Source organism: Annulohypoxylon truncatum (genome assembly GCF_022578515.1).
Source record: "Annulohypoxylon truncatum strain CBS 140777 unplaced genomic scaffold F4807scaffold_9, whole genome shotgun sequence".
In the NCBI taxonomy this organism is placed as follows: domain Eukaryota; kingdom Fungi; phylum Ascomycota; class Sordariomycetes; order Xylariales; family Hypoxylaceae; genus Annulohypoxylon; species Annulohypoxylon truncatum.
The window spans coordinates 904,281-930,692 of record NW_025953795.1 but is presented as its reverse complement, the minus strand read 5'-3'; the positions used below and the strand labels follow the sequence as shown (position 1 = coordinate 930,692).

General features: G+C 51.1%; 12 protein-coding genes across 12 annotated transcripts; 6 read left to right on the top strand and 6 right to left on the bottom strand.

The window, feature by feature from the left end:
- Positions 1–550: 550 nt before the first annotated feature.
- Positions 551–2,209, top strand: F4807DRAFT_399810 (nagb/rpia/CoA transferase-like protein). The gene is made up of 3 exons (XM_047995994.1): positions 551–762; positions 822–1,910; positions 1,971–2,209. The coding sequence occupies exons 1-3, from the start codon at positions 665–667 to the stop codon at positions 2,065–2,067; spliced, it is 1,284 nt and encodes a 427-aa protein (XP_047856241.1). The 5' UTR covers positions 551–664; the 3' UTR covers positions 2,068–2,209.
- Positions 2,210–2,738: 529 nt separating this feature from the next.
- Positions 2,739–5,461, top strand: F4807DRAFT_399745 (uncharacterized protein). The gene has a single exon (XM_047995993.1). The coding sequence runs from the start codon at positions 2,831–2,833 to the stop codon at positions 5,318–5,320; it is 2,490 nt and encodes an 829-aa protein (XP_047856240.1). The 5' UTR covers positions 2,739–2,830; the 3' UTR covers positions 5,321–5,461.
- Positions 5,462–5,553: 92 nt separating this feature from the next.
- Positions 5,554–6,756, bottom strand: F4807DRAFT_418793 (acyl-CoA N-acyltransferase). The gene is made up of 2 exons (XM_047997356.1): positions 6,277–6,756; positions 5,554–6,211 (listed from the first exon to the last, which is right to left on the bottom strand). Exons 1-2 carry the CDS (start codon positions 6,587–6,589, stop codon positions 5,850–5,852), a joined length of 675 nt encoding a protein of 224 aa, XP_047856239.1. The 5' UTR covers positions 6,590–6,756; the 3' UTR covers positions 5,554–5,849.
- Positions 6,757–6,864: 108 nt separating this feature from the next.
- On the top strand, positions 6,865–8,038 carry F4807DRAFT_399731 (DUF1715-domain-containing protein). The gene has a single exon (XM_047995992.1). The coding sequence runs from the start codon at positions 7,041–7,043 to the stop codon at positions 7,710–7,712; it is 672 nt and encodes a 223-aa protein (XP_047856238.1). The 5' UTR covers positions 6,865–7,040; the 3' UTR covers positions 7,713–8,038.
- Positions 8,009–8,867, bottom strand: F4807DRAFT_418789 (21 kDa subunit of NADH dehydrogenase). Its single transcript, XM_047997355.1, has 2 exons — positions 8,725–8,867; positions 8,009–8,606 (listed from the first exon to the last, which is right to left on the bottom strand). Exons 1-2 carry the CDS (start codon positions 8,776–8,778, stop codon positions 8,094–8,096), a joined length of 567 nt encoding a protein of 188 aa, XP_047856237.1. The 5' UTR covers positions 8,779–8,867; the 3' UTR covers positions 8,009–8,093.
- A 153-nt stretch (positions 8,868–9,020) lies between these two features.
- Positions 9,021–10,182, bottom strand: F4807DRAFT_418788 (ubiquinol-cytochrome c reductase complex ubiquinone-binding protein). The gene is made up of 4 exons (XM_047997354.1): positions 9,979–10,182; positions 9,829–9,854; positions 9,407–9,584; positions 9,021–9,341 (listed from the first exon to the last, which is right to left on the bottom strand). The coding sequence occupies exons 1-4, from the start codon at positions 10,035–10,037 to the stop codon at positions 9,293–9,295; spliced, it is 312 nt and encodes a 103-aa protein (XP_047856236.1). The 5' UTR covers positions 10,038–10,182; the 3' UTR covers positions 9,021–9,292.
- On the top strand, positions 10,183–11,526 carry F4807DRAFT_418782 (band 7 family-domain-containing protein). Its single transcript, XM_047997353.1, has 2 exons — positions 10,183–10,753; positions 10,874–11,526. Exons 1-2 carry the CDS (start codon positions 10,433–10,435, stop codon positions 11,390–11,392), a joined length of 840 nt encoding a protein of 279 aa, XP_047856235.1. The 5' UTR covers positions 10,183–10,432; the 3' UTR covers positions 11,393–11,526.
- A 253-nt stretch (positions 11,527–11,779) lies between these two features.
- F4807DRAFT_399652 (uncharacterized protein) lies at positions 11,780–14,292 on the bottom strand. Its single transcript, XM_047995991.1, has 2 exons — positions 13,831–14,292; positions 11,780–13,775 (listed from the first exon to the last, which is right to left on the bottom strand). Exons 1-2 carry the CDS (start codon positions 14,065–14,067, stop codon positions 11,913–11,915), a joined length of 2,100 nt encoding a protein of 699 aa, XP_047856234.1. The 5' UTR covers positions 14,068–14,292; the 3' UTR covers positions 11,780–11,912.
- Positions 14,293–14,951: 659 nt separating this feature from the next.
- Positions 14,952–17,130, top strand: F4807DRAFT_418779 (DUF676-domain-containing protein). Its single transcript, XM_047997352.1, has 3 exons — positions 14,952–15,421; positions 15,564–15,863; positions 15,931–17,130. The coding sequence occupies exons 1-3, from the start codon at positions 15,365–15,367 to the stop codon at positions 16,888–16,890; spliced, it is 1,317 nt and encodes a 438-aa protein (XP_047856233.1). The 5' UTR covers positions 14,952–15,364; the 3' UTR covers positions 16,891–17,130.
- Positions 17,131–17,568: 438 nt separating this feature from the next.
- Positions 17,569–19,164, top strand: F4807DRAFT_418777 (DNA glycosylase). The gene has a single exon (XM_047997351.1). The coding sequence runs from the start codon at positions 17,699–17,701 to the stop codon at positions 19,046–19,048; it is 1,350 nt and encodes a 449-aa protein (XP_047856232.1). The 5' UTR covers positions 17,569–17,698; the 3' UTR covers positions 19,049–19,164.
- A 474-nt stretch (positions 19,165–19,638) lies between these two features.
- On the bottom strand, positions 19,639–20,003 carry F4807DRAFT_458606 (uncharacterized protein; the record flags this gene model as incomplete). The annotated part of the gene is made up of 2 exons (XM_048001235.1): positions 19,639–19,713; positions 19,800–20,003. The coding sequence occupies 2 exons, from the start codon at positions 20,001–20,003 to the stop codon at positions 19,639–19,641; spliced, it is 279 nt and encodes a 92-aa protein (XP_047856231.1).
- Positions 20,004–23,638: 3,635 nt separating this feature from the next.
- Positions 23,639–25,426, bottom strand: F4807DRAFT_399478 (alcohol dehydrogenase). Its single transcript, XM_047995990.1, has 5 exons — positions 25,287–25,426; positions 24,964–25,093; positions 24,763–24,898; positions 24,068–24,705; positions 23,639–24,013 (listed from the first exon to the last, which is right to left on the bottom strand). Exons 1-5 carry the CDS (start codon positions 25,305–25,307, stop codon positions 23,796–23,798), a joined length of 1,143 nt encoding a protein of 380 aa, XP_047856230.1. The 5' UTR covers positions 25,308–25,426; the 3' UTR covers positions 23,639–23,795.
- Between the last annotated feature and the right edge of the window lie 986 nt (positions 25,427–26,412).

Here is a 26,412-nt window from a genome sequence, read left to right as displayed (position 1 = left end):
AAGTATGGGCTGTATGGGTAAGCATGGGCTCAACAGAATAAAACTATTGGAGCAAAGACCACCACCGTACCACTGGAAATTAGCGGCATTGTCCCGCTTGATAATATTGCAGCTGATGTTATTTTATGAAGTACACTGGTACAGATTGGTACGGTACTACTCTGCTATTATAAGGAGCAAATTACCTATCACGTGCTGAAGAACCGTGCCCCCAAAATCTTAAATGCAACCGACCCCGCCATACAATTCGTACCCAGGTATGAAGCAGGTACGTACCTCGATACAATATATACGTACCCCATTAGGTCATTTGCGGATTTCGCAGTAGATCGTACTACTTACGTACTGACTCACAATTCTTACATTCTCACAAAAAAAGTTGACAAACGACAACTCGAAGACTCGACAGCCCTTCGTCGACAGCACTCATTATAGGGTATCGAACTATTAGTTCCCACATACCAATTCATTTTCTACTTAATTTCATAATTTATACTCGAGCTCAACGATTCGGACATTCGAGTTACTCCATAAGCGGGGTCGCGAATTGCGGGCTGCGTTCTATTTGCGCCGACCAACATCACACCCCGATCGTTCGATTGAAACTTATTGGAGCCTCTATACAACCAAATAACTTAGCGAGGAGCTCCTATACTATTGAAGTATGGCTCCTCCTAAGGGGGGCTATGCTCCCGACTTGGACAAGTTCCTCGACGCGTTGAAAAGCCGACCAGTCGACCATTCCGTCGAATTTCTCATTTCGTGAGCGCAAGGTCTTTCGTTGTTGCCGTTGAGATTGGAGGCTAATCTGCCGGGTATAGCCTTCTTAAGCGACGACAGATCCGAGGGTCCGAACCATGCGCCATCGCTACTGCCCATGTCCTCCTTCAAGTTGTTGCTAGGGACAGATGGAGTGACGTTGACCAACTCATTGGGCGCATTCAGCTAGTGGGTAGGAAACTCGTAGCAGCGCAGCCTCATGAGCTAGTTATTGGGAACATTGTGAAGAGAGTCTTGGGCTTGATTCGCGACGAGGCAGAAGAAGACAGAAACGAGACCGGTAGCGACTCGCAACCAGACATGACCCCTTCCTTACCTCCTGCGATCACACCCGCTCCGGTCGAAAAACAGCTCCGACCCCTAACACTAGCTACTCTCGGATCATTCGCTCGTACGCAGTCTATGTTCAACCTACTCTCCGATCCCGACTTCATTCCCTCGCCTTCTTCTACACCCAAATTAGGTTCAAACGCCTCGACGCCATTACGACATGCTCAATCCACAAACGTACACGCACTTCGATCAGAAGTAATAGACGGGATCGAAGAAATCATGGATGAGATCAGACAAGTGGACGAACAAGTTCAAGCTTATGCCGAGATCACCATCCACCCAGGAGACTATGTTTTGGTCTACCAACCATCGAAAACAGTTCAGAAGTTCCTCGCAAGAGCTGCGTCCAAGAGGAAATTTACGCTCTTTCTTGTCGTCGATCCATCCATGGCCTCTGCTACCGAGGACCCGTACGCCTCTTTGCGAAAGTCTCTGTCATCCGGAGGATCGACCATAATCAACATTATGAACATTGGTCTTACGGCCTACATGACGAAGGTCAATAAGGTCATTCTTGGAGCTCGAGCGATTACTAGAAAGGGAGGGGTCATTGTCGACTCCGGCGCCGCGGCTATCGTCCACGCAGCTCGAGAACAAGGCAGGCCGGTTATCGTCTTGGGCGGGGTCTACAAGCTGAGTCCTGATCATCGGGCTCATCACGAGACTTTTGTGGAATGGGGTGACCCTTCCAAGTATGTGAACTTTGCAGACGGCGCAATAGTCGGCCAGGTGCGGGTTAGGAACGCCGTCGCCGAATTTGTTCCTACGGACCTTATTAACACCTACATCACGAACTTGTAAGTGACTGTTTCGGACTGCAAGTTTGAAGCCACCGAATTGCTAACTTGCTGCGACAGGGGCGCCCACTCTAAAGATCACCTGCATGGAATCATCGGCGACCATTACAACGACGAAGACATCGGCTTCGATCTGTTCGGGAAAATCCAAAGATGAGCCTCATGGCGTCATGTCTAATTGTGATCATCTAGCGCCGATCGCATAGGGCGATAATCTGGATAATCTCGTGGGTGGAAGTCTCACCCAATATTGGTGGGTGTACCGTGTATGGGCTGCCTCGGCATGGCTGCATGTCTAACAAAGACTGCTATAGTCTGCAAGTTCATTCGAATAATTCCGGCAGTTTGACTCATTTCTATTGCTGCCTCATTGAGGCTTCAGGGTGGCCGCGTCACTGAGTAGGCTGGCAGGTAACTTGGCATGCACGTGCAGGGTTCTTTCACAGGCAAACACAGACGAGCAGCAGAGAGCAGTGACTAGAACGTGGGGTGGGCTGGTGGGCTGACTTAGAGGAGCTTGGTGCTCCTCCATCGCCCGGGATCGAGCGAATCTCGTTTAGGGGATGGCCTGCCTGGTCGCTTGGTTTATCGAGGGCTGAAGAGCTCAGCCTCCAATGAAAGCGTTTCCTGCCCCAACACTTCGTGCTGATGGGATTGAATAGCTCGGGTCGTAGATAAAAAGAAAATAAAAATACTTTATAATCCGAAGCCCATCGGGTCCAAGCTTCGCTCGTCATTCAATAAATGGCGCTCGTACATTGCTTTTGTTGCAATATTTTACCTACCTACATCATAGAAAATACCTAAGGATCTGATCCAAGTTCAACCATCAACCAAGATCGATATCTACTCGCCAACTAGCCCTTACATCAACACCTTGGACTCTTACTAAGCATAGCACTTCAGCGTTCGATAGTTTCATGATGGAAGAAGCTCCACCTCCGCCGTATAGCGAGACTGATGTCTTCTCGCATCCGGGAATATCACCAGAACCCCGAGTTAATATATCGAATGACGACGCCACTTCTGTCACCGACTCCTCTACGCACGGCAGCCCCGTTTATACACCACCGGAAACTCCCCGAGAATCGCATTTCAGCTTCCCCGCCATCGAGGATTATCGTTCGATAGCTTCTGCCCACTCTTACTTCGAGTCTCGTCCTGCTCCTCTCAGCCGGTCACCGGGCCAAAACTTGGTGATCTCGTTAGCTATCACGGAGGGTGCTTCTCCGGAGGACTTCCCTTACCCGGCTTGGGCAAGCGAACACGACACCACCGAGCAGGATTGGCAGACGTTCTTGAATTATCTCCTGCCGGACCACGCCATACGGTCTAACTCCCAAACCATCGACCGCAAGCTGCAGGCCGAGGACGATGCACAATCATCCAAGGCCGAGAGAAGCATCGCCGAGGCGCAGCTCGGCCAGATCAAGTCATCTTCGGGTTTGCCACTGCGGCCCTCGCACGACATCGATGCTATGGTTCGCGAGTGGAATGACGGGTTCTTTGGACCAAGAGGCGTGACTGTACAGCGGACTCCGTACTCGTCTCGCAGCGTGCCGGAGACGTCCTCCGCCGAGGATCCCCCCACCTCTGTACCGCAACCTGAGTCGCAGTCGCAGTCGCAGTCGCAGCCGCAGCCTCAGCCTCAGGGCCAGGCTTCTAGACCGAGATGGAACCCGTTCAGACCGTTCGACGTGAGCAGTCGGGGCATCCGCATCGGCCGCCTCTCCGTCGACGACGAGCGCGTGTCGTTCGGCGACTCGTTCGAAGTCGACCGCAACGGCGTTCGTTGGAACGGCCTATCCACCAACGATCTCCGCTTCGAATCTGACAACGGCAACCGTGGCGAAGTCCCTCGCGGCCCGGGCCTAGGCCCTATCAACAACTTCCCTCCCGGAAGAGGAGGCTTCGACAACCACCCCATGGGCCGAGGCCGCCCCCGCCACTGGTGGAGAACGAGTCCGCAGCACGCACACCCGCACCCGTACGGCCCGCGGAACCACTCCCCCGGCGCCCGCTCCAGCGCCTCCTCCTCCTCGTCTAGTTCATCCAACTCCGACTCCAGCATCGGCAGCCTGCCGGACTGGGACGACCTGCGGGACAGCCAGCTCCCAGTAGCAAAGCAATCGATCTCAGCCTGGCTCGCGCACCCAGAGCAGCCCATGACGAAAGCCATGCTACGCGCCGCGCGCTCCGACATCAAGGCCGCGCGCAACGCGCCCCCGCCGACCGACGACCCGGGCTGGGACGTCAGCAAGCAGGCGCTGCGCCAGGAGGTCCGGTCGCTGCTCGCGCGCCTCAAGGACCTCAAGCGCGAGCAGAAGAAGGCGAGTCGCGCGGCGCGCCGGGAGCGCAGGGAGCAGAAGCGCGCCCTGAAGCGCGAGCGCAAGGACCGGCGCCGCGAGTCCCGCGACGCGAGGCATGCGGACCGACACGCGCGGCGCGCGCCGGCGCCGGCCCCCATGGACCCGTTCCATCCCTCGCACATCCACGCCCACCGCGGCGGCGGCGGGGGGTTCACCCACAGCGTGATCGCCCCGCAAATCTCGCGAATCCCACAGGTCCCGCAGGTCCACGTCCCGCCCGTCCCCGCCATCCCGCCGATCCCAGGCCCACACTTCGGGGCCCCTAACAACCCCTTCGGCGTCGGCGTCGGCGTCAGCGATAGAAACGGAAGCGGTAGCGGTAGAAGCAGAAGCGAAACAATCCAAGCAGCGCAGCGACAAGAGCGCGCGGAACTCGCGCGCGAGGAAGGGGCCAGGGAGGCGGCCCGGGCGCGCGCGCAGATCGACTCGATGCGGGCGTTCGTCTCGTCGGAGGCGGCGCGGGCGCGGCTCGAGGCGCAGCGGAACGCGGACGCGGCGCGGGCCCACGCCGAAGCCGTGAGCACGCAGGCGGCGGCGCAGGCGGCCCGGTCAAGGATGGAAGCGCAGGCGGCGAGCGAGGCGGCGAGGGCGCAGGCCGCGGCTGCGGTGGCGGCTGCGACGGCTGGGCTGCGGTACACGCAACCGCAACAGCAGCAGCGGCAGCAGCAGCGGGGGTGGAACGATGATGGGGGGCATAGCGAAGGTGTTGATGGTGTTAGAGGTGAGGGTTTTGATTCTGGTAATGGGAACGGCAGCAGCAACGGAAACGGCGACAAGTATGTGACGGCGGACGCGCTAGAAGCCCAGATCGGGGAGAAGAAGTATGCGCTGACGGGCCTGCACGACACGATCCTGTTGGAGCACTGGAGGGCGGTGGAAGCCGGGGAGGAGGATGTTAACGCGAAGAGCAAGACGGAGGCCGAGCTCGAGGCTGAGAAGCTGGAGGAAGAGATCGACGAACTTAGAAGAGATGTGCAGAGGTTGAGACTTGAGGCTGATGAGGAGATGGCGAGGAAGATGGCGGAGGAGGAGGGTTGGTAAGGGCAGATGGGCTACTTAACTTGAAAAACTATTATGACTGCAGGATTTCTATGATAATGGAGTATAGCTAATTAGGGTGGGCTTGGGTATCGCGGGTATATGAAAAAGGGTTAAGGGGTCATGAATTTGCCAACTACGGTCTAGGCTCACGGAATTCGAGCCAGGTTACGGGGACCACGGTAAACATCAGTGTGTAAAGCCATAGAGCAAACAAGTAAGAATCGATCTTTAAACCTTTTCGTTTCATCTCGTCTATTTCATATCCGAGCGAGTCGTACCTACATGCCCCCCGTAATCCGTAGACTAAGATGTGCAAATGATGCAGTTCTCAACAGAAACTTACGCCGGCTTTTCCCTCGAAGACGCATTATGGTTCTGACCCATGCAATGCCACATGTGAGAAACCACGTATACCATCTTACTACCTTCCGAAGTATTTCTCGATGCTGTCTAGGAATTTCTTGGTGTCATCCTTCTCGGCTGTGTCTCGCTTGACCCGTGCTATCATCTCCTCTCTCTCGCAAACTCCCTAAGAATGCTTACTCTCGTCCTTCTCGACTAGAGCTTGGACGCCCAGCGCACGACCGACCTTGACCTTTCGCTTAGTCTCCTTCGGCTTCTTGTCGTCGGCCTTTCCTCCGTCGCCGACGGGCTCGCCCTCGTCCTGGGCTTCTCCGTCATCCTCGAGCTGAGCTTCGCGGATCTGCTCGCGGATGCTGGAGAGGTCTAGGCGCATGCAGTGGGCGTCCTCGCCGTCGGCGTAGTATTTGGGCTCGGTTTTCTCCTGGTCGAAGCCGAGAGTCTTGGTGTAGAGGTGAATGGCGGCTTTGTTGGAAACGCGGACGTGTAGGCTGACGTATTGGGCACCGAAGGTCTCGACCATGGCAAGTTCTGTTATTCTATGTTAGCATAAATACAACCCTACAGACGAAGACTTGGAAAGGGAGGAGACTTACGACTCTGTCGCATCAGCTTCTCGGCAATACCCAAGCGACGGTGAGTGCGCATGACTGAGAGAGAGGTGATGTGACCGTGTTGAACGCCATCTGTAGGCTCCTCTTCCATCTTGGCTAGTACATACCCAACGATCTTGGGGTAGTCGTAGGGTGTTTTCTTAGGGCGCGATACATCGACAGCGACGTAACTCAGTTGAGGCCATGATAGGGCATGGTAGAGATAGTATTTCATGAAGTAGTTCTCAGGTAAGTTCTCGAGGTTGGCATGCTGGATCAGCGGGATATCTGACGGTTCCAAGCGTCGGATATCCATCGTGAATCCGTGTTTCGGTCTGGTCGTCTCAAGTAGGTGCTGCGGTGTCCTGTCTCCAAGGGAGAGAATGTAGCCCCAATCTCGGCGGTAAGCTTGAAAATATTGTTCTAGGTATAAATTGACTGCTGTATTCAAGCTCGAGCTTATTGTCACTTTTACAGCTTCGGCGTTACACAATCCATCATTATCGATAAGCAAGTGGTGGGGTATTTCCATTTATATGGGAGCGCTTGCCCCTCTATCCCGATTCGGTCCTTAAGTGAATTACGAATTACAGCTTAGCTAGGCCCAACGGAGACAGCTTTAACAAAACAAATACTCTTAAAAGTCCATACCTTGATCTAAACTATTATTTTTTTTGGTCTAGCGAAGGGTGATTTCAGATACCAAGTACCGGATATTAGAGCACATAACACCCCCCACTCTTTCTATAAATACCCGTCTTTACACGATGTCATCAGACGACGACCCGTTTGATGATGTCCTCAACCTCGAGGAAAAGTACTATAAAGAAGGTTATGACGAAGGCCACAAGGACGGAGCCGAAGCCGGCCGGACCGAAGGCCGCTCCGTCGGTATGAAGAAAGGATTCGAGAAGTTTGTAGAGGCAGGTCGTCTACAAGGCAAAGCTATAGTGTGGGCCAACCGAATACCAAACTTGCGGAAACAGTCCGTACCTACCAGTAACTTGCAAAAAGAGTCAGAACGACAAACGTCGTCTCAAGACCCTTCGTCGAGCTCTCAAGGAGAGAAGAAACCGGAGCCTGAATCTGAACCTGGATCTGAGCCAAAGAATGAGCCAAAGAATGAGCCAAAGAATGAGCCAGAGACACTACCTCCTCTTAGCAGCAACGCGCGACTAGAGAAAAACGTCACAATGCTCTACGGTCTGGTAGAGCCCGGGACGCTTTCAACTAAGAACGACGATGAATCCGTCAACGATTTTGATAGTCGAATGAAGGGTGCTCAAGGCAGGCTTAAGATGATCGAGCGTGCCGTTGGCGAGGGAACCAGTAAAGGATCAGCGGGTAGATTTCGACCAAGTCAGCCAGCTCAGAAAAATGAGAACATCGAGGATATTGGTGCGGTACCTCGGCGGAAAGGAACAGAGGAACAAAACTAATTGTCATGTATCCCTACTTCAGAGGCAGGAATTAGCAAGCGATGTCCCCATGTAGATTACTTGTAACATATATCGGTCTCCTCAGCACGTCACTAAAAACTAGGGATATGCTCTACTAAAAGCACTCGGTCAAATTTGACAGTCGAGTTGACCAACGAGTTCAAGCGCCTCATGTCAATCCCGTGAATGGTTTAAATGATTCAACCGCAATGGAATCTAGGATTAGGGCTGTTCCGATTTTGGCTCTAATAATATGTATGTATGTACACTCGCCCCTTCGCACGCGTCTCCGTCTATTTGAAAGTCCGGCAAGGGTATCTGTAGTCAAGTTAGCAACACAATTTCACCTCTCTCCCCTCTACACGTCCGCACCGGCAGTACTCACCCGTCAGGATACGCATTCTCCTCCGTCAACTCGTACTTATACGGCTGCCACGCGCCCTCCTTGCCCAAGCTCTGCCCGCTCGGCAGCGGCGGCAAGCCATTCACCAGCAGCGCGTCCTTCGCCGCGGCCACATTCTTCTCCACGTACGCCGCCAAGCCCGTCGTCTTCCCTTCCTGCTTCGCCGCCACCAGTGCCTTCTGGCCCGACTCGCCGATGAGTTCCTGCTTGGGCGCCGCGGCGCTGCCGACGCTGAGGAGGGCCACGGCGTCGGCCTGGCTGACGAAGGATAATCGTGGGTACGCGCGCCGCGCGTCCCGCTTCCAGTACGGGTTGTCCGCGATGTCGCCCGCCGGGATCGTCACCGGGTCGTCGTACTCGAGGGGGTCCAGCCCGCCGGGGGTCGGGTTCCGGAAGTACGGGTTCAGCGGCACGCCGTTCGACCGGTTCGGGTCGACCGCGAGCACGCGCCGCACGCGCTCCCATATGCCCGTCGATTGGAGGGTTTGTTTCTGTGCTGGTTGTAAGATTCATTGTTTTCGTCGGACAGCAGAGTTGCATGTTATATAGCTCCATATCTCGTACTGCCAATTGAGGATTGGATTTTTCTTAGGATCTGAGTTTGCGTACCTGGCTGATGCTCATGACGCCCCCTGCAGCTTTCGCAACTGCTTTGGAAGCCATGGTGGCTAGTATGGAGAGGAGAGTCTAATCGGATGTTATTCGCGAAACAGGTTGAACTTTGAAGTGAGCTGTTTCGAGGTTGCTGGTTGATGATGTTCTGGTAACAATTTTGCCGAGAAATTGCCGACCCGATTACCTTTACGTCAGTTCTGTTTGGTCGAAATACATAGGTACATCCACAAGCGTCTACGTACAATATCGGAATCTTTAAGTCACCCATGAAACACGGTTTATAGAAAATTGCTCAAATTTGTATAATATATTCTTGATTATTGTAACAGTATATGCTGTATCGTATAATTGGATTTGATTGGTTTGAAAGCTAACTTAGTAACTTAGAATATAGCTCGACGGACATCACTAGGACTTAGCCATATGACAATACAGACAAATGAAAAGAGCTTGATATTCGTGATTCTTGTGCCTGTCTATTCATAGGTATACAAGGTTTTGTCTACACGCGATAGTTTGACCTCTAACCGTACTTGTCTATCAGGTCCATCTCTACCCCTTATTATTCGCTGAATTCCGCGCGGCCTTGCTTGGAGTTGAGGAAGTGGTTTCTGCATTGCGTCAGCCCGGCTCAGATAAAAATGACACGTATTGGAAAGTATAAGGACATATTTACCGATCTATGGCCCACGACATAGTGTAGTAGAAGAAAATCATCGGGGGAGCGACGTAGAGGACCTGGGCGCTGAATCGTCGCCAGGTGTTGAAGATAGCAGCATGCGCGGCGCCGGCGAACGGGTTTTGCTTGTTTGCGCTCAGGACGTAGCTAATGATACCCTTCTGCGGCTGGCCACCTGTTGATCCGCTATGTCAGTAAACCATCTCATATGCCCTTCGCCTGCGTAGTATTCGATGGCGAGCCTGATATCCCAGCCGTTGTTTCCCGACATATTGGGTCCGTTGACACCCAAGTTACATCTCTCCTGCTTATTCATAGTTTCATAACTTCTCTCCTCTACCGCATGCCTTCCAATATCTCCCATCTCTATCCATACGCCCGCGATTCTCGATCTGAACTTCGAAATAGAGTAGACTTACCGAAGTTACCCCATTCACCTAGAAACCTAAACATGCAGCGTTAGCAAGTACTCAAATAATGCCTTGCGCTGCCGGAGCGTTGTTTCCGTAGCTAGCACAAACACGAAAACCGGAGAACGAAAAAGACGCAGCTAGGGCTGGCGGACTCACTTTCCATGCTTGCCAAGAGGGCCGCCACCGCCGGCCATCAGAGCCTGAGAAGGTCGCATTGCAATTGTTATGTTCAATTGACGTGTGTGGGGAGTCCAATTGAGGTTGTGTAGAAAAGTGAGGCTTAGAATCTCGGTTGTCTCTCGCGACGTCGATTTTGAAGATGTTGCCGGACAACTGGGCCGAGCTAAATGGGAAATGGGCAAGTAGCGCCTCTTGTGGCTTGACTTTTTGGACTTTCGGAGCCCGTCCGTTTGAACAACCAATGAGGTAATCCCGTTAGCATCCGGAAAGAACGCACTGACTAAAGTGGGTCAACATCCAACCCACCTTTTGTAACGATTTCTCAAGCTCCGGAAGCTCCATCAAATAATCTACGTCGAACGAAACGAACAGAGAGCTAAAAAGACGACGACACGAACCCGAACCCGGGCTCGACGCAAATACACAGAAAATGGAGAACGCGCTAGGACGAGTGTATCGGTATGCGATCCCCGCGGTCGGCGTGGCGACGCTGGTCCAGGCCTCGCTCTACGACGTGCGCGGCGGCACGCGGGCCGTCATCTTCGATCGTCTGCAGGGAGTCAAGGAGAACGTCGTCAACGAGGGCACCCACTTCCTGATCCCCTGGCTGCAGCGCAGCATCATCTTCGACGTCCGCACCAAGCCCCGCAACATCGCCACCACCACCGGCAGCAAGGACTTGCAGATGGTCAGCTTGACGCTAAGAGTGCTACATAGGCCTGAGGTCAAGGCCTTGCCTAAGATATACCAGGTTCGTCACTTCCTTTCTCCCTGTCTCTTTCCTCAGTTGTTATCTCCCATAGTGGAGATCTGTGGTTGTGGAATTACAGGCACATAGGGAATATAAGAGCTAATCCACCTTTCCCCGCAGAACCTCGGCACAGACTACGACGAGCGAGTGCTCCCGTCCATCGGCAACGAAGTGCTGAAGTCTATCGTCGCGCAGTTCGACGCCGCCGAGCTGATCACGCAGCGCGAGGCCGTCTCGCAGCGCATCCGCGCCGACCTGATGAAGCGGGCCTCCGAGTTCAACATCGCGCTCGAGGACGTCTCCATCACGCACATGACCTTCGGCAAGGAGTTCACCAAGGCCGTCGAGCAGAAGCAGATCGCCCAGCAGGACGCCGAGCGCGCCCGCTTCATCGTCGAGAAGGCCGAGCAGGAGCGCCAGGCCAACGTCATCCGCGCCGAGGGCGAGGCCGAGAGCGCCGACACCATCTCCAAGGCCATCGCCAAGTTCGGAGACGGCCTCATCATGATCCGAAAGATCGAGGCCAGCCGCGAGATCGCCCAGACGCTAGCCTCGAATCCGAACGTCTCGTACATACCGGGCGGGAAGCAAGGAGGAAGCGGTGGGAGTCAGTTCTTGCTGAACGTGGGCAGGACGTAAAGGGGCTGATGGACTACAATGAAAAAAAAAAAAGGAGAAAGGGTGTCCAAAAAGGGCGTATGTATACTAACGATTTGCTGCCCGGTTCTCCACTTCGGGTTATGAATAATATGTCACTACTAGTAAAATCTCATATTTGTTTGGTGAAATTCGTGTATTGATTGGCGTCCTTCTTGTGGCCGGACCGTTTTGCCAATGCTGCGCAATACAGCTTGATTCAACACAACCTTCCAATGTCTGCCTAGCTCTGCTCATGGGACTTCTGCCAGAATCTTAAGCTAACATCGCAATGTAATGCAACTCATGAACCTCATGCTTCCAAGACGATTAAACGAAACCATCAACGCGACGCCATGCAGTCAAAATGATCAAACCAAACCCTTTCTGTTTCCTTTAGGCAACGACTAGACTTAGTGCCAATTACGATGTAATACCGCCTCTGCTTAATTGACTTTTTTCTCAGGTATTAGCAGTCTGTCAACTTGGTCGTCCATTAGAAGCCGCGCTTCGTAGTCTTTTCCTATCCTACTACAGTCCATTGCCTGCCTGGCGCAATGACCTCGTCACCTTGGAGGGTCCAGCCCTTCAGTTGGAGATTCTTCCACTCATCACGGACCTTAAGTCGAGCCAGTTCACCTGCGGCCTTGGCGTCCTCCGCACTGTCATGTCCCTCAGGTGCGCTTTCGTCTGCCTCTTGCTGGATCTTCTGGTTCAATAATGTATCCATCAACATTTTAAGACCATTTCGATGCGGAAGACCGCGCTTATGCGGGAACAGCAGGACGGTGTCAATACAAGTAGGGTGGATGATTCGGATGGCATTAAGATCATTTTCGAGTCCATGGCCAATAAGAGGCGTGTCAGGTCCAATCAAGGAGAAGAGAAGGTCGCGTGCTGCTTTGGGATCTGGCGCAATCTTGAGCTTAGGTTTTGCCTCGCCCACACCCGGAATTGGTCTATGATCCTCCCCGAGTACCCATCGCTCAGCCGAGGCCATTGCCTCCGGCGTAACGCCAGAGTACCGGGTATTCAAGTCCAACACCTCACCGTAAGGTTGCACTAGTATATCGGCCAAGATATCGTAGCTTGGCCAAGACACCGCGGTCATTCTGATCAACTCAAGACCATAGACAGTGTAACCCATTTCGCAATCAAAGCAGATCGCCCTGCCTTTAGGCACGGTTGGGTTGGGTGGAGTCTCGCAAAAGTTGAGGAGGCTTGCAAGTCGGTTGATGTTCGTTGTCTTAAAAACATGTGTGGGTGCCGTAGCACACCCGCCCGAGTCGTCGTCGACATTCTGGTGACAGCAGCGATACTTCTTCTTGGCCTGTGATAATTTACCAGGACCTCGTTCCGTAAAATAGACTTTGCCGGGGTGGTACGTGCAAGTACCATTAGATGCTAAAGCCCCATCTTCTCTGCGGCCCGGGAAGACCTGAAAGCGCCTGGTACATCTGTCACATATCTCGACGTTACCAGAAGCTTCCACGCTCGCGCGGGCTTTCTCAATGTCTTCAGCCAGAGGAATTTCCGATACGTAGCCGTGTCTCTGGAGGCCATCGAAAGGCCAGACCAGTCGAGCGACGAATTCGACCTCTTGAACTGGAGTCAGACCGGTATCGATGGGTTTAGGAGTATCAGACGCGGTTTGCGAGTCGCTAGTTTTGGTGGCTGCTATTCGCTCTTCCTTCCATTCGGCCACAGTCATGCGCTTGTATGTCATGATCTTGTTTCTGATTGCATTCGCATAGATCTGGAATCGCTTAATCGCTACTTCTTCCTCGTCGTCGAGAGTTTTCACGATGAGTTCTTGATCGGATAGCAACAGCTGTTTCAATGCCTTATCTACCTTATCTTTGGCCTCCTTCTTCAGCGCAGAGTTTAAGCGGACATATTGCTCGTGGAGGGCACCGACAAGCTTTAGACGCGTACCGTGCTGAGCTGGAGACTTCTTCAAGAGACGAGGATTAAGTGTTTCCGGCTTCTTAGTAGCTGACTGTGACGACGATTGGGGTTGTTTGCTTGCTTGTGCAATCGACGCACGGCTAATAGGAACTGTGCTGGCAGTAGATGATGAACGACTAGGTACCTTACTGGCCGGGGCAGTTGAGTTTTTCACAGTGTGCGGGGCCAGAATTGGGTTCTTGTGTGTTTGAGAAGCCGAGGAAGAGGCTGAGCTGCTACGCGCAAGAGAAAGAGAGCCTTCACTTTGAGTGCTATCGGGTCGAATGCCACCTACATGACCTCTAGCTTGATAATGGCTCTCGGCCCCGTTCCCGTTATCCTCAGCCTCATCCGGCTCACTGGCTAGTCGCATTCGATCTGTAGCGAGCGGAGAGAAGGTATTCTTGCTAATTAGGTGATCTTGGGAAGGCATGACATCCTAAATTCTCTTAGCCTAAGCTCAAGTTGACGCAGCGTATTCAGTCAGATATTACCTTTTCTGCAGCTTGTGGATGAGTTGAAGCTGAAGTAGTTGAGTTAAGTTTGATTCGTTTCCTGGGCAGTACTTGATCGGAAGATGTTGTGATTTCTTGGGCGGGTGACTCCTTTGGTGGTTTACTAGTAGTAGGTAGGTCCACGTCATTGCCATGCTTAAATAGACATTGAAAAGCTGTGCATTTGTCACCGGCTGGACACGGTAGACTTTTCAGTGCCGCAAGTGAATTGGCCATTGTTATCAGACGAAAAGTGGCAATGTGCTAAACGCTTTGTATAACAAGGAAGTGGCAGAGTAAAAATATGGAATTACAGGACTATCAAATTGGCGATGAATGCTTAAAAAATATGGATATCGAGGGTATCTCAAGATAGCAGAGAATTGCCCAAGTGACTTGTTGTATGAAGTTAATTTATGTGAATGTGTCGTTAATCTCGCGAAGAAGACTCGATGAGCTGTATGTTTATGCCGTGTAGAAAGTGAAGTTCCCTGGAATCGGCCTGTTCTTAGTTTGTTGGCAGAGCAATAGCCCAGGCTTATGGTTCTTCAGTCTTAGGTTTATCTAGGAGGCAAATATCATATTTAATTGTTACACTGAACGAATTCAAGGTCGAACAAGCATGATTAATGTCGTGGAACGTGATTGCCATGAAAGGAAAATGACAGCGCTTTCCAGCATTGAACATTAAGGTAAGAAAGACATGCTCTTACCTTCGTGTTGAGACGTTGGCTTGAAATATTCCGAAGATAACCCGCAATGTTCTTTCATAAATCTTGTGAATATCTTCATAAATAGTACCACATAATTAACCCATGATAGACAGTCATCTAAAAGTGTTCTTAAGTTAATATACGGTTTAATAGTTTCATTCTTCATAGCTCATAGACTGTACTGTGTAGGCCGTTAAGATTTCTTCTAACGAGGCTATTTATACCAACGCTACCTAAGTTCTGGCATGTTTCTACTGTTTTATTTTAGTACAGTTTTAGCGTGAAAATAGATGTGTACATAAAAACAATTTCCATTATCTTCATTATCTTTTGATGCGCAAGATCAACAATAGATATCATGCAAGTTTATCAAGGCCGTGGCCCTGGTCATTTCCTACACTGGCTTGGTCTTCTCCTGGGAACGCATTATAAAAGCTGATGGTATCGTGAATCCGGTCGACTCTACTGCATACAATGTAAATTCTCAAGTGTAAGGATCCTATGCGTCTAATCGTCATCGTATCCAACTCAAGTACTGTACCTCTGGAAGTCCCTACGTCAGCCCTAGATGCCTGCTCCGCTAGTGTAGTCCCTGCAGCATCGCACGTTAGACTGCCACGGTTCATGCACGGACACCCGGACTTTAAAACAGACGATTGTCATAGCTCCTAATTTTAGGAAACCCGCGGGCAGCGGATGGTCTCATATCACCGACGGGGCTTTTTTCAAACAGTTATTTGAGACCCTATAATTTTCGAGGACTTTTGAATACACACCTCTTCTGTTTGAATCATCATTCGAAAGGTACCGAGTGCTTCAGGATGGAATATAACGGTGGTAGTTTGGCGGCAGATCACCTCTGCGTGCTTGTTCACGGTGTAAGTTGTGTTACCGCCGCAATCGTCGCAACCCCTGCCTGCAACCCTCCTGTGCGGAACCAGCGTCCGTATGATAATATGCACGTCATTTGGTAAAAGTAGGCCTGGAAGTATGTACTAACATAACATCTCCATACTACAGCTTTGGGGTAACCCAAATCATATGAAGTCCGTTGCGAAAGCGTTAAGAGATACTTATTCGGAAGACGAGCTCTACCTCTTGGTCGCCAAGCGAAATAGCGACAGTTTTACTTACGATGGCATCGAGCGAGGCGGCGAGCGAGTATGCCTCGAGATCGAAGAGGAACTCGAAAATATCCGAAACAAGGGCGGGAAGATAACAAAGCTCAGCATTGTTGGATATTCTTTAGGGGGTTTGGTGGCCCGCTATGCAATTGGGCTGCTAGAGATGAGAGGCATCTTCCGTGAAGTTGAACCAGTGGTATGGATACTACCCTCTCCAACTCGACAAGACTATCACATTCCTTACTTACAATCGCGATATTTAGAACTTTACAACATTTGCTTCGCCGCACCTCGGCGTCCGGACACCCCTGCGAGGATGGCATAACCATATATGGAATGTCCTGGGCGCGCGCACCTTGTCCATGTCCGGAAGGCAATTATTTACGATCGACGACTACCGCGGCACAGGCCGACCGTTGCTAGCAGTACTTGCCGATCCTGAATCGGTTTTCATATCCGGCTTGAGGAGGTTCAAACGTCGAACGCTATACGCGAATGTGGTCAATGATAGAAGCGCCGTCTATTATACGACAGGCATTTCTAAGACTGATCCCTTCATGAATACCAGCCGGATCAAGGCCAACTACCTCAAGGGGTACGAAGATGTCATCCTAGACCCGCTAAATCCGGTCTCGCCCCTAGTCTCAAAAGGCGGCAAAGGCATAGCCGGTCTCACAGCTGGAAGCCTAGGTTTTCTGCGGAGAGTCCCTTTGATGCTTGCGCTAGTCATCTTCATCCCGATCGGCGTTGCCGCCTTTTTGCTCAACTCCGTCGTGCAAACGTTCCGCAGTTCGCGACGCATCCGACTACACGAGTCAGGTCTTACAGATATCCCTGTAGAGAATTACCGTTCGCCAATCTGGATCAAAGACATACGGGGCACCGTCGAAGACGTTTACGAGAATCTCAATAGCTTGCAAGAGGAATCGTATCTCCATGCGTCAGACGACGAGAGTGACGATGGCGATCTGAACAAGGCTGATGCCGAGATTTTAGCCCTAGAGCGGAAGAAATCGCACCCTCAATTCCCAACTCTGGCTTTGACTCCGGCTCAATTCGCCATGATTGATGAACTAGACAAAGTCGGATGGCGCAGATATCCCGTATGGATCCATAAGGTTAGACATAGCCACGCCGCTATCATCGTGCGTTCCGATACACCCAGATTTTCGGAAGGCCTCATTGTATTTCGACATTGGATGAAGGAGGAATTCCTCATCTAAGATGAGTAAGTACATATATACCATTTGAATGGGCCATAGCAAGGAGTTAAACGGGAAGGGGAGTTATAATGGTAGGAAGTGCATGGGGGGAGGTTTTCTTTTTTCTTCATTGATACCCTTGACTTGGGCAACATAGATATCCATTGCTAGATTTATAGACATCTCTCGACTTAACGTTGCAAACACTTATATGTGGGTATTTTCTTGGGTCCGTCCTCCGTACTTTAAATATATGTGTCTGGTGACTCTCATAAGGCATGCCTTTCCTAAGCAAATTACTTAACAACCCTATGTACGAAATTTCCCCTTTTTTTTCACCAAACACTTCATTACGTGAGCCTATCTCAGTGACGACGGTGATCGGCTCAGAACCTAGTATACATTATATAAGGATTATAATAGATCTATAAACGCATAGTTTCACGTATCATATAATTCTAATAATGACAAAAAGTGTGTGACTTCATGTTGTCCTTGCTCCTACCATAAAGGTCTGAAGAGGTTTGGTTGTCGCTATTGGGCATTCACCTACAGTACACGATCGGCTACGAAGTACTAAAGCTATTATGGACAGGCCCTTAGCCGTAAATGGACTAGCGCACTACTGGGATGCAGGGTCCAGCATGCGAACTACTACGGAACTTTACACGCCAATTAAGTTCTTGAAATTCATAAGCACATACGCCCCTTCTTGGGTAAGTACCTATGTAATCAGGGGAAGGACAAGCCTCGTTCGAAATTCAACGACGACAAACAGTATGGTACGCTATCAAGCATATCAAGAATCACCTACAAGATTACCAGCCCAATGCCTCCTCGACCGGTAGTCTCGCCGCCACGCCGGATCACCAGATCCTCGCTTGCGCGCTTCCGCTTTGGCGACGGTAACTCCAGCTCCAGCTCTAAGGAGAACTCGACTCCTCCTCCCGCCACCGACATCGAAGACGTGATCCCGAACACGACGTCCGTACGGAAGCGAAAACGCACCACGACCATCCTCGAAACCCCATCTTCCCTCGCTTCGTCCCCGCGGCGCGCTACCAAGGTAGAGAAGATCGAAGAAGAGACCGAGACTAAGAAAACGTCAGCCCCGCGACGTCAACGCAAGCCCGCCCGCAAGACCGTCGACGCGGATACAGGAGAGTCCAAGGTCGCCGCACCGTCAGACTGGGAGGAGATGTACGACGCCGTGAAAGCGATGCGGCAGCCCGGGGGCGCGGCCGCCAACGCGGCCGTCGACACCATGGGGTGCGAGCGTCTGGCGCTCGCCTCGGCGAGCCCGCGGGATCAGCGCTTCCAAACCCTGATCGCGCTGATGCTCTCGTCGCAGACCAAAGACACCACCAACGCGGTCGCCATGAAGCGCTTACAAACGGAGCTACCTCCCCACGCGCCGGGCGCGCCCGGCGGTCTGAACCTCGAAAACATTCTCGCCGTCGACGCGGAGCGTCTGAACCAGCTGATCTGGGCGGTCGGCTTCCACAACAACAAGACCAAATACATCAAAGCGGCGGCCGTGATCCTGCGCGACGAGTGGGCGGGCGACATCCCGGACACGGTGGAGGGCCTGGTGGCGCTTCCCGGGGTGGGCCCGAAGATGGCGCACCTGTGCCTGTCGGCGGCGTGGGGGCGGACGGAGGGGATCGGCGTCGACGTGCACGTGCACCGCATCACGAACCTGTGGGGCTGGCACGCGACCAAGAACCCCGAGGAGACGCGGCTCGCGCTGCAAGGCTGGCTGCCGCGCGACCGCTGGCGCGAGATCAACTGGCTGCTCGTCGGCTTCGGGCAGACCGTCTGCCTGCCCGTCGGCCGGCGCTGCGGCGACTGCGATTTAGGGTTGCGCGGCCTGTGCAGGGCCGCCGAGAGGAAGAAGGTTGCCGAGGGGAGGAGGGTCAGGGAGAGCGCTACGGTGGTAGAGAAGACGGAGATTAAGGACGAGGGTGACGGGGCGAAGGTCAAGGTGGAGGTTAAAGAGGAGGAGCGGGAGGAAGAGGTTGTTGAGCGGGACGTCGTTGTTAATGAGAGTGCGGAAAATCTGAAGAAGGAAGAATCTACAGATGATTTCGAGGATAGAGGCAAGCTCGAAGAGAAGCCAGAAAGTTCCCCGGAACAAAGACCAGCGTCAAAAGGGTCGCGAAGGCCGCGAAAGGGATAATACCAGGTTTACGGTTAGGTCACTATACGAATGGGATTGAGCAGAATGTCAAGTATCATAGGGGCACGATGGGACTATAGAAGCATCTAATGTGTATGAAAATCAAATTGTCTTCGTAGAAGCCTCCTATCTGAGAGAAGGCCTCGCAATTGCTAAGCAAGTATCCATGTATGTACAGTGCTGCAAAGATCTGAAAAGGCGGCCCGCCACGTATCGGCAGGCCTCAGATCTCGTAGAGAAGCCAACTCCCGACCACGATGTCAAAGATGAATAGGTACTTTCGGGTATGCTTCCGACTGATTCCGCCTGCGCCGTCGCAGGCCGTGTAAATGAATAACTAACGTGCCCGAAGCCAATATGCCCGGACGCCATGCTTCGTAGAAGAGGAGAAAATAGAGATGCGGGACCAAACTAGCTTGCTGGTCGCCACTCTAACTATCGCGTGCGTGTGCAATCAAGGGGAGATTATGTTGGTGGTGGTAGTGGCGGGATTGGGTTCAAATGTCGGGCGATCGAATCGCCGAGCTAAGCGTCCGGGTCTAGTGCAGCGGCGATGGACCATCAAGCGTGATGATCGGGTAGGGCTTCTCTTATACACCCCGGATGACTTGCGTTCTTTCCGACTCGAGCTGGGCCGCGTTACGCTCGTGCGATTCCTTCTTGCACTGTGATTGAGAACTGATGTTAGCATAGGCGAATCACAACACTCCTTATCGAGGCCAGACTCGGTAAGGTACTCAGCGAGTCCAACGAGCCACCATTCGGCGGTATCATCGGTATCGCTAGAGGGAGAAGTTGGATTCATGCTTACGTCTTCCAATCCGCTGCACTTGTGGTCCTCTAGCAATCGGTGCTTTGCGCAGAAGTGGCCGTCGCAAAAACCGCAGTCGCCGACGATTCGTTGGGCGGCGGACTTGCATTCCTTGAAGGTGCATCGAGGCTTCTGAGGCGCCATGGTGATGATTTCTTTTCAGAAAGGTCTAGGTTGTTGATAGTGTTTGTAAAGGACGTGAAGATACTTCGTCCTCAAAAATTGTTAAGTCGTGGTGTGGTGTCGTGATGGTGAGTGAAATCCTGAGGCCGGAATGGGTAGGATGAGGATATCAAAGGAGAGTTGTTGAAAGCGGCGGCTACGTTGAAATGTCAGAAGACGATCTTTTTAAATGAGAAATGACAGAAATGTCGGACGATGGCAAGCTGGTGGAGAAAACGCCTTGACCAGGCAAAAGGGAGTAGCAAATAGAGGCTGAATTGGATGGTGGTTGGCTTGCACGTGTAGATGAATGGGCCTCGGCGGTGATAGATGACTTACAGAGTGTAATACTCAGATCACACACTGGTTTGTTCGGCAACTATCAGGATATTTCACCGATTGGTGTCTTTTTCGTTCGTCGGATGTGATTTTGTGTGACGGTGGGCTTATGAGTTTGTGAAGTGAGGATGGAAGTGTTGAGGTAGAAGTAGTAAAGTAACCTAGGTAGTAAAGTAGTAAAGGAAAGAGAAGGTGATGATGAGATGTCGAGACAAGGAAGGAAAGGGAGGGTTCCACAGGGAATGTATTGCCCTTTCCTATTTCCTGTCAAGTGAATGACTCTTGACGTTGGCGGCGAGGATGGAACCTTGGAACCTTTTAGAATCCAAATGGGTTTAGTCAGGAAACGTAAGGTGGAAAAGGAAGGACAAGACGAACGCGAACGACCGGGTTCCTTCGTTGGGACAAATCTACCTAGACAATCCAGACAGTCTAGGATCAATTTGTGATCAATGATCATCAGCTTTACATAGTAACCGCCTACCTAGCACTATACCTAGTAACCTGGTCTTTGCAGGCCCTGGTCATAAGCCAACGGAACCAGGTCGTATGTACAGGCCGGACAGACCATACAGGTCATACAAGGCCATACCACATAGCCTCCGCAAACTCATACTATGAGAATACCTTCCACTAGTATTCAGGTATCAGCTCTGATGACGACGATTCCGCGCAAGGCTCCGAAAGCGGGAGGCGAGCCGGTTAGGTCTAAACGGGGGGATCTAGTGGGATATGCCGTAGGGATGCACGTATCAGTAAAAACCGGGGGCAGGGGTTCGACGGACAAGGATAAGAAGCAATGGTCAAGGGAAAGAACAAGGACCGGGGGTTACTCATCTCCAAAATGGAGATTCCCATCAATCCATTAAATCCATTAAGCCCCATTAGAGAAGCGACAAGTCATCAAAGTACCTTAAGTCGGGAATTCGGCGTAAAGTCACCACCATTGCGGCATAGTACCTACCTCCATATCTGCATCATGCAAGGAAACAAAGACTATATACGTACTAATAACAAGTTGAACTCTAGCCAGCTCGTCGGGACACGAAAAACAAAGACTTATTCTGTACTAAGAAAGTTAATAGATGGAAGGAAACTGCTCAATGGCTCCAAAAACTACAAACTACAAACTACAATGTTACCACGAACATCCCAGAAAAGAAAATGGAGAAGATCATGATTCCAGATTCTCGTTCAGTTGCAACTAGCTTTTGTCAGAATAACGTGAGACTTGATAATTCAATTAATTGTGTAAAGAAAATTCTATCTTCTTAATCTAGGAGATTCTGGCCAAGACTAACTGCAAAATCTTCAATGGTCTCCATATCGTGTCTCAAAAGAGATCACGTGAAAACCAGAGATTTGAAGGCATCAAGGCATCAAAACACACGGACCACCTGATAACACAAAAATTATGAAATTGTATCTGACAGCTTTCTTACTTCATGCGGGCGATAACGTTGAACCAACCGAACTCACCCGATAAATTTCGGGCAACTTCGCGCGCGAGCCGGCTTTGGTGCTAGGCGATAGTATGTACGCCACGGATACCTATCGCAATTACATCTATCTTGGATAAGATTGATCCATAAAAAGGGAGATGGAACTTGGAAGTCGGCGACGATGTCGTTATCTGAGACCTCGACTGGCGTGATCAAATGAGCAATTCATAAATAAGGAGGTGTGCATCCCTTCCGCCGCAACGCTTACTAGGTGGTAGTTGAACCGACGACTTCCATTCGCCGACCTGCGTTGGAAAGCTTACCTTTCATTACCTCTCAGACTGCCACATGTCCGTCCGGATGTCTGTCTAACATCGCTGCACCGGTACTTTGATTTCCCTTCGTTATTTCATCCCATCTTCCCGTAACCATTCCAGCCATTCTACCTCAGCACGGTCGTTTTGTCGTGTCGTGTCGTGTCAGAGTGGGAAACATGCAATGCGCTTCGATCAACTTGGCAACTGAAACTTGGCAACACGACTACCACCCGGAACGCCGTTGAACGTTTTGCGGTGTCGCGGTCTTGCGTCGTTCTGTGTTGCGTGTGTAGAACGGCCCCGGGTATAACGACTCGACTAGCGGTGCGCAAGGGCGTCGCCGCTGGCGTTAGCCGTTAGCTTATAACTCTATCGACTCGTATCAGGTCAGGGGGGTGAGGCTGTACTTAGGCAATGTTCTATCGACCATCGTCTCCAAACTCCGGATGGCCCCTTAACTCGATTTGATACGAACACGCGAGCCTACACTATGTAAATCTCGTGTCACGGACCGCTATTCTCGTCTGTGGAGTTCATGAACCATGCAAGGACATTTCCGCGACACCGCAGTCCTTGGATGGAAAATTGAAAAATATCTTGCTGACCGACTCGACTATCTCGTATGCAGAATGTCGATCAAGATCGCCTGGACGGGCCGCCTTGGAAGCAAAAAAGCCATTGGCCGGTCTAGCTCTTATTTATCTAATATGCTGCCTATGTAGTGTGCATCATCCTTGGAGTAATTCGATTCTATTTGTATGTATGTACGTTTCTTGCTCCCCACGCAAAGTATCTGCAAGCTAGGCGCCCTCAGCGGGAACCCCATCGATCATGTGGTGGATATTTTGCGGAGAAACCAGAACCACTCTACGATGCAAGCAGGGTCTCGAATAAAGATGCCCGTTCAGGGATATCTTTTTACATACAGATTACATACGTGCGTACATCTGTGCATATGGTGCTACATATAATTTGTACTGGCATTCAACAAGTATCGAAAGCATGATCTGACCTCAAGCACATGCATTATTAGGTAATTACTTATTATTACACCTTTGGTAAGATCTAGACCGCCTCATTTGACCTTTCCGAGACACGTATATACAGGTCACATCTCTACCTACTAATTTGTGAGCAATCAGTCATCCGTCGATATTGCCTAACGGAATGGGCGTGTGGCGTAGCACCGGCCTCGTTTGAGATTCTCTAGGGTCGATGAGGTGCGCATAGCGTGTTTAGCGCCCCCGGAGTCTCGTCCTATCAATGACATTCGCAGGCTATAAGTCAATGTCCGCCGGTTTATAAATGAGCTGATTTGGCTGGTTTGTTGATTATGTAGCAAACGATTCAAAACTCCGGACATGCCGAGAAGAGTTTTGCTACTTATATATAAAAGGTAAAGGACCTTGCTTCGGAGTTAGAAGTTTCATGAGCTTCAGAAAATAGGATTTCTTAGGCTGTTTCTAGCCTCCTTACACAGTAACGAGCGCGGGCCTCAAGTCCATGACCATCCAAATGAAAATATAATGGTACATTAATGTAGGGCGTCGCTCAAAGGAGCGAGAGAATCCATTGGAATTACAATTTGTATTTTACTTTCTTGACTCGCCGGAACCCATGTACAAACAAGTCCGCTGTTAACCTCACGGACGAGACACTTAACTCATTACCCCTTTTTAGAAGTTCTGCACAACGCAGCGGATACAGTCTCCGGACTTCATCGACTCGAACGCCTTGTTTATGTCATCCAGTCCTTCTCGGTGAGTGATAAATTCGTCCACCTTCAGTTTACCTTGTAGGTAATCAGTGACGAGGCCGGGTAGTTGTGATCGACCCTTGACACCACCGAAAGCGCAACCCTTCCATACACGACCGGTGACCAATTGGAATGCTGCTCACGACGTCAGTTTCTAGATTATGCTATCAGTATAAGATGTTGGGAACTCACGTCGAGTAGAGATTTCTTGACCGGCAGCCGCAACACCGATGATAATGCTCTGACCCCAGCCCTTATGGCAAGCCTCTAGAGCTGCTCGCATGACGCCAACGTTGCCGGTGCAATCGAAGGTGTAGTCACAGCCTCCGTCGGTCATTTCAATGAGCTTTTCTTGAATCGTCTGTCCTTCTAATTTGGTGGGGTTCACGAAATCGGTGGCGCCGAACTTCTTCGCCCATTCCTCCTTGGCTGGGTTTACGTCGACGACGATAATCTTGCCTGCCTTCTGCGCGACAGCACCCTGGACGACTGAAAGACCAACACAGCCAGCGCCAAAAACGGCGATGTTGGAGCCTTCCTCGGCCTTGGCAGTAATTCTCGCAGCACCGTAACCGGTAGTAATACCACAACCTAGCAGGCAGGTTCGGTCCATAGGGGCGTCTTGTTGGACGGCGACAACGGAAATATCGGCTACGACAGTGTACTGAGAGAATGTGGAGGTTCCCATGAAGTGGAGGAGGGATTTCCCTTTGCAAGTGAACCGAGAGGTACCATCCGGCAAGACACCTCTGCCCTGGGTAGCTCGAATCTTCCCGCAAAGGTTGGTTTTGCCGGATATACAGAACTTGCATTCCTTACATTCCGGTGTGCTTACAGCCAATGTTAGCCCGAGGGATCACAGATATAATGACTGAGAAGGCGCCTACTATAGTGCGACGACATGGTCACCAGGCTTCACGTTGGTGACGCCCTCGCCTACAGACTCGACGAGGCCAGCCCCTTCATGTCCCAAGACGACGGGAAACGCGCCTTCTGGGTCCTTGCCCGATAGCGTGTAGGCATCTGCTCCACTGTTTAATAGGGAGTTCGGACTTGGTTCGGGGTTATTTTGACTTGGCGAGATATACCTGTGTGACAAACGCCAGTGTAGAGGACCTTTATCCGAACTTCGTGGGCTTTCGGGGGCGCTACTTCGATCTCCTCGATGCTCAGGGGCTTGCCGGCTTCCCAAGCGACGGCGGCCTTGCACTTGATGGTCTATCAAGACGCGATAGATCGATTAGCTTCAACTTTACCAATTGATGAAGATAGCAAATAGATAATTCATTCGGTAATGCGACAATTTTGGAAATATACGTCGTATACGCATAGCAGATATATGGCACCATATACGTAATGCGCGGGGTAATTGAATAGGAGAGCGACGGATGTGAGGGGATAGAGTACGAACCTTACCAACGGTATCAGCCATGACGATGATGTCGAGTGGAAATAAACAAATTTGGGAAGAGAGAGGAAGTAATCAGATCTTTTGGAGAATCCGAGACAAGAGGGAAAGGGCCTTGAGCTATCGTCTTTTATAATGAAATTGCTCAAGCGCTTGGTTGCTTGTTAATGCGGAGTTTTCGCAAGAAGCAACTTCTTGACCCCACCACTGGTTATTCTCAGGTGGGGGAGGTCGGCACGGCAGAAGAGGGCAGTGACTAACCCGGCCAAGAGAAGATAAAAGAAGTACTATAGTACCCTTTCTCAATGCTGTTACCTTATATCCTGATGTCACTCTTGCGCTCATCTTCACCACCGCCCAGACATCCTAGATCCGGAGCCCATTTTCCAAATTCTAGCCCGTAATCCTGGGAACGCGTTTTCCCGATACGTTCAAGTCTAAGGCTGTTTGATAGCGGGTTTTCCGAACTACCCCAATTCATTCCGAGCAGCGATTGTATGATACCGTCAACCGGCATTTTGAAACGGACGAATTTTGGACAAAACTCGGGATGTTCATCATAGCCTTAGAGGAAGACGTTAGTGTGCTTGACACCAATGAACCCATGAATGATGAAAACAACCGGTTCGACCTCCATGGAATGCTGAGCCTTTCTCGTCTAGGTCTGCTGCATTGCTAGATGCCGGTAGTGGTTACAGTATATGTGGTAGGCTGAACACATAAGTAAGGTGCATGTAAGCCGCATGTAAGGTGCACGTAATAGCAATCCGGTTCTGGTTTGCGGCTTGCTTCGGTATCAGAAGAGTCCCAATATCGACAAGGCTGAAGGAAGAGTTGATGGAGCTAGAAGATGGGTGGTTAGAGGTACGGAGGAGGGCAATTTATATCAAGTGGTGTCAATTGAGAACCCGGAGGTCTACGGGGCGATGTACCGGTGTATAGTTCTGTAAATTTACAGAATTCCTGGATCAATTCCATCAATCGAATTTACATAATATGAGGTACAAAGTACACTTTAGACCCACTTTAGATGTGTGTGGTACGAACGTGAATTTAGCAGACAAACAAACAACTGGAAGGACCTCAACTGGCCCGTGCACGTAGCCCGGGTAGCTACAGCCCTGTGTTC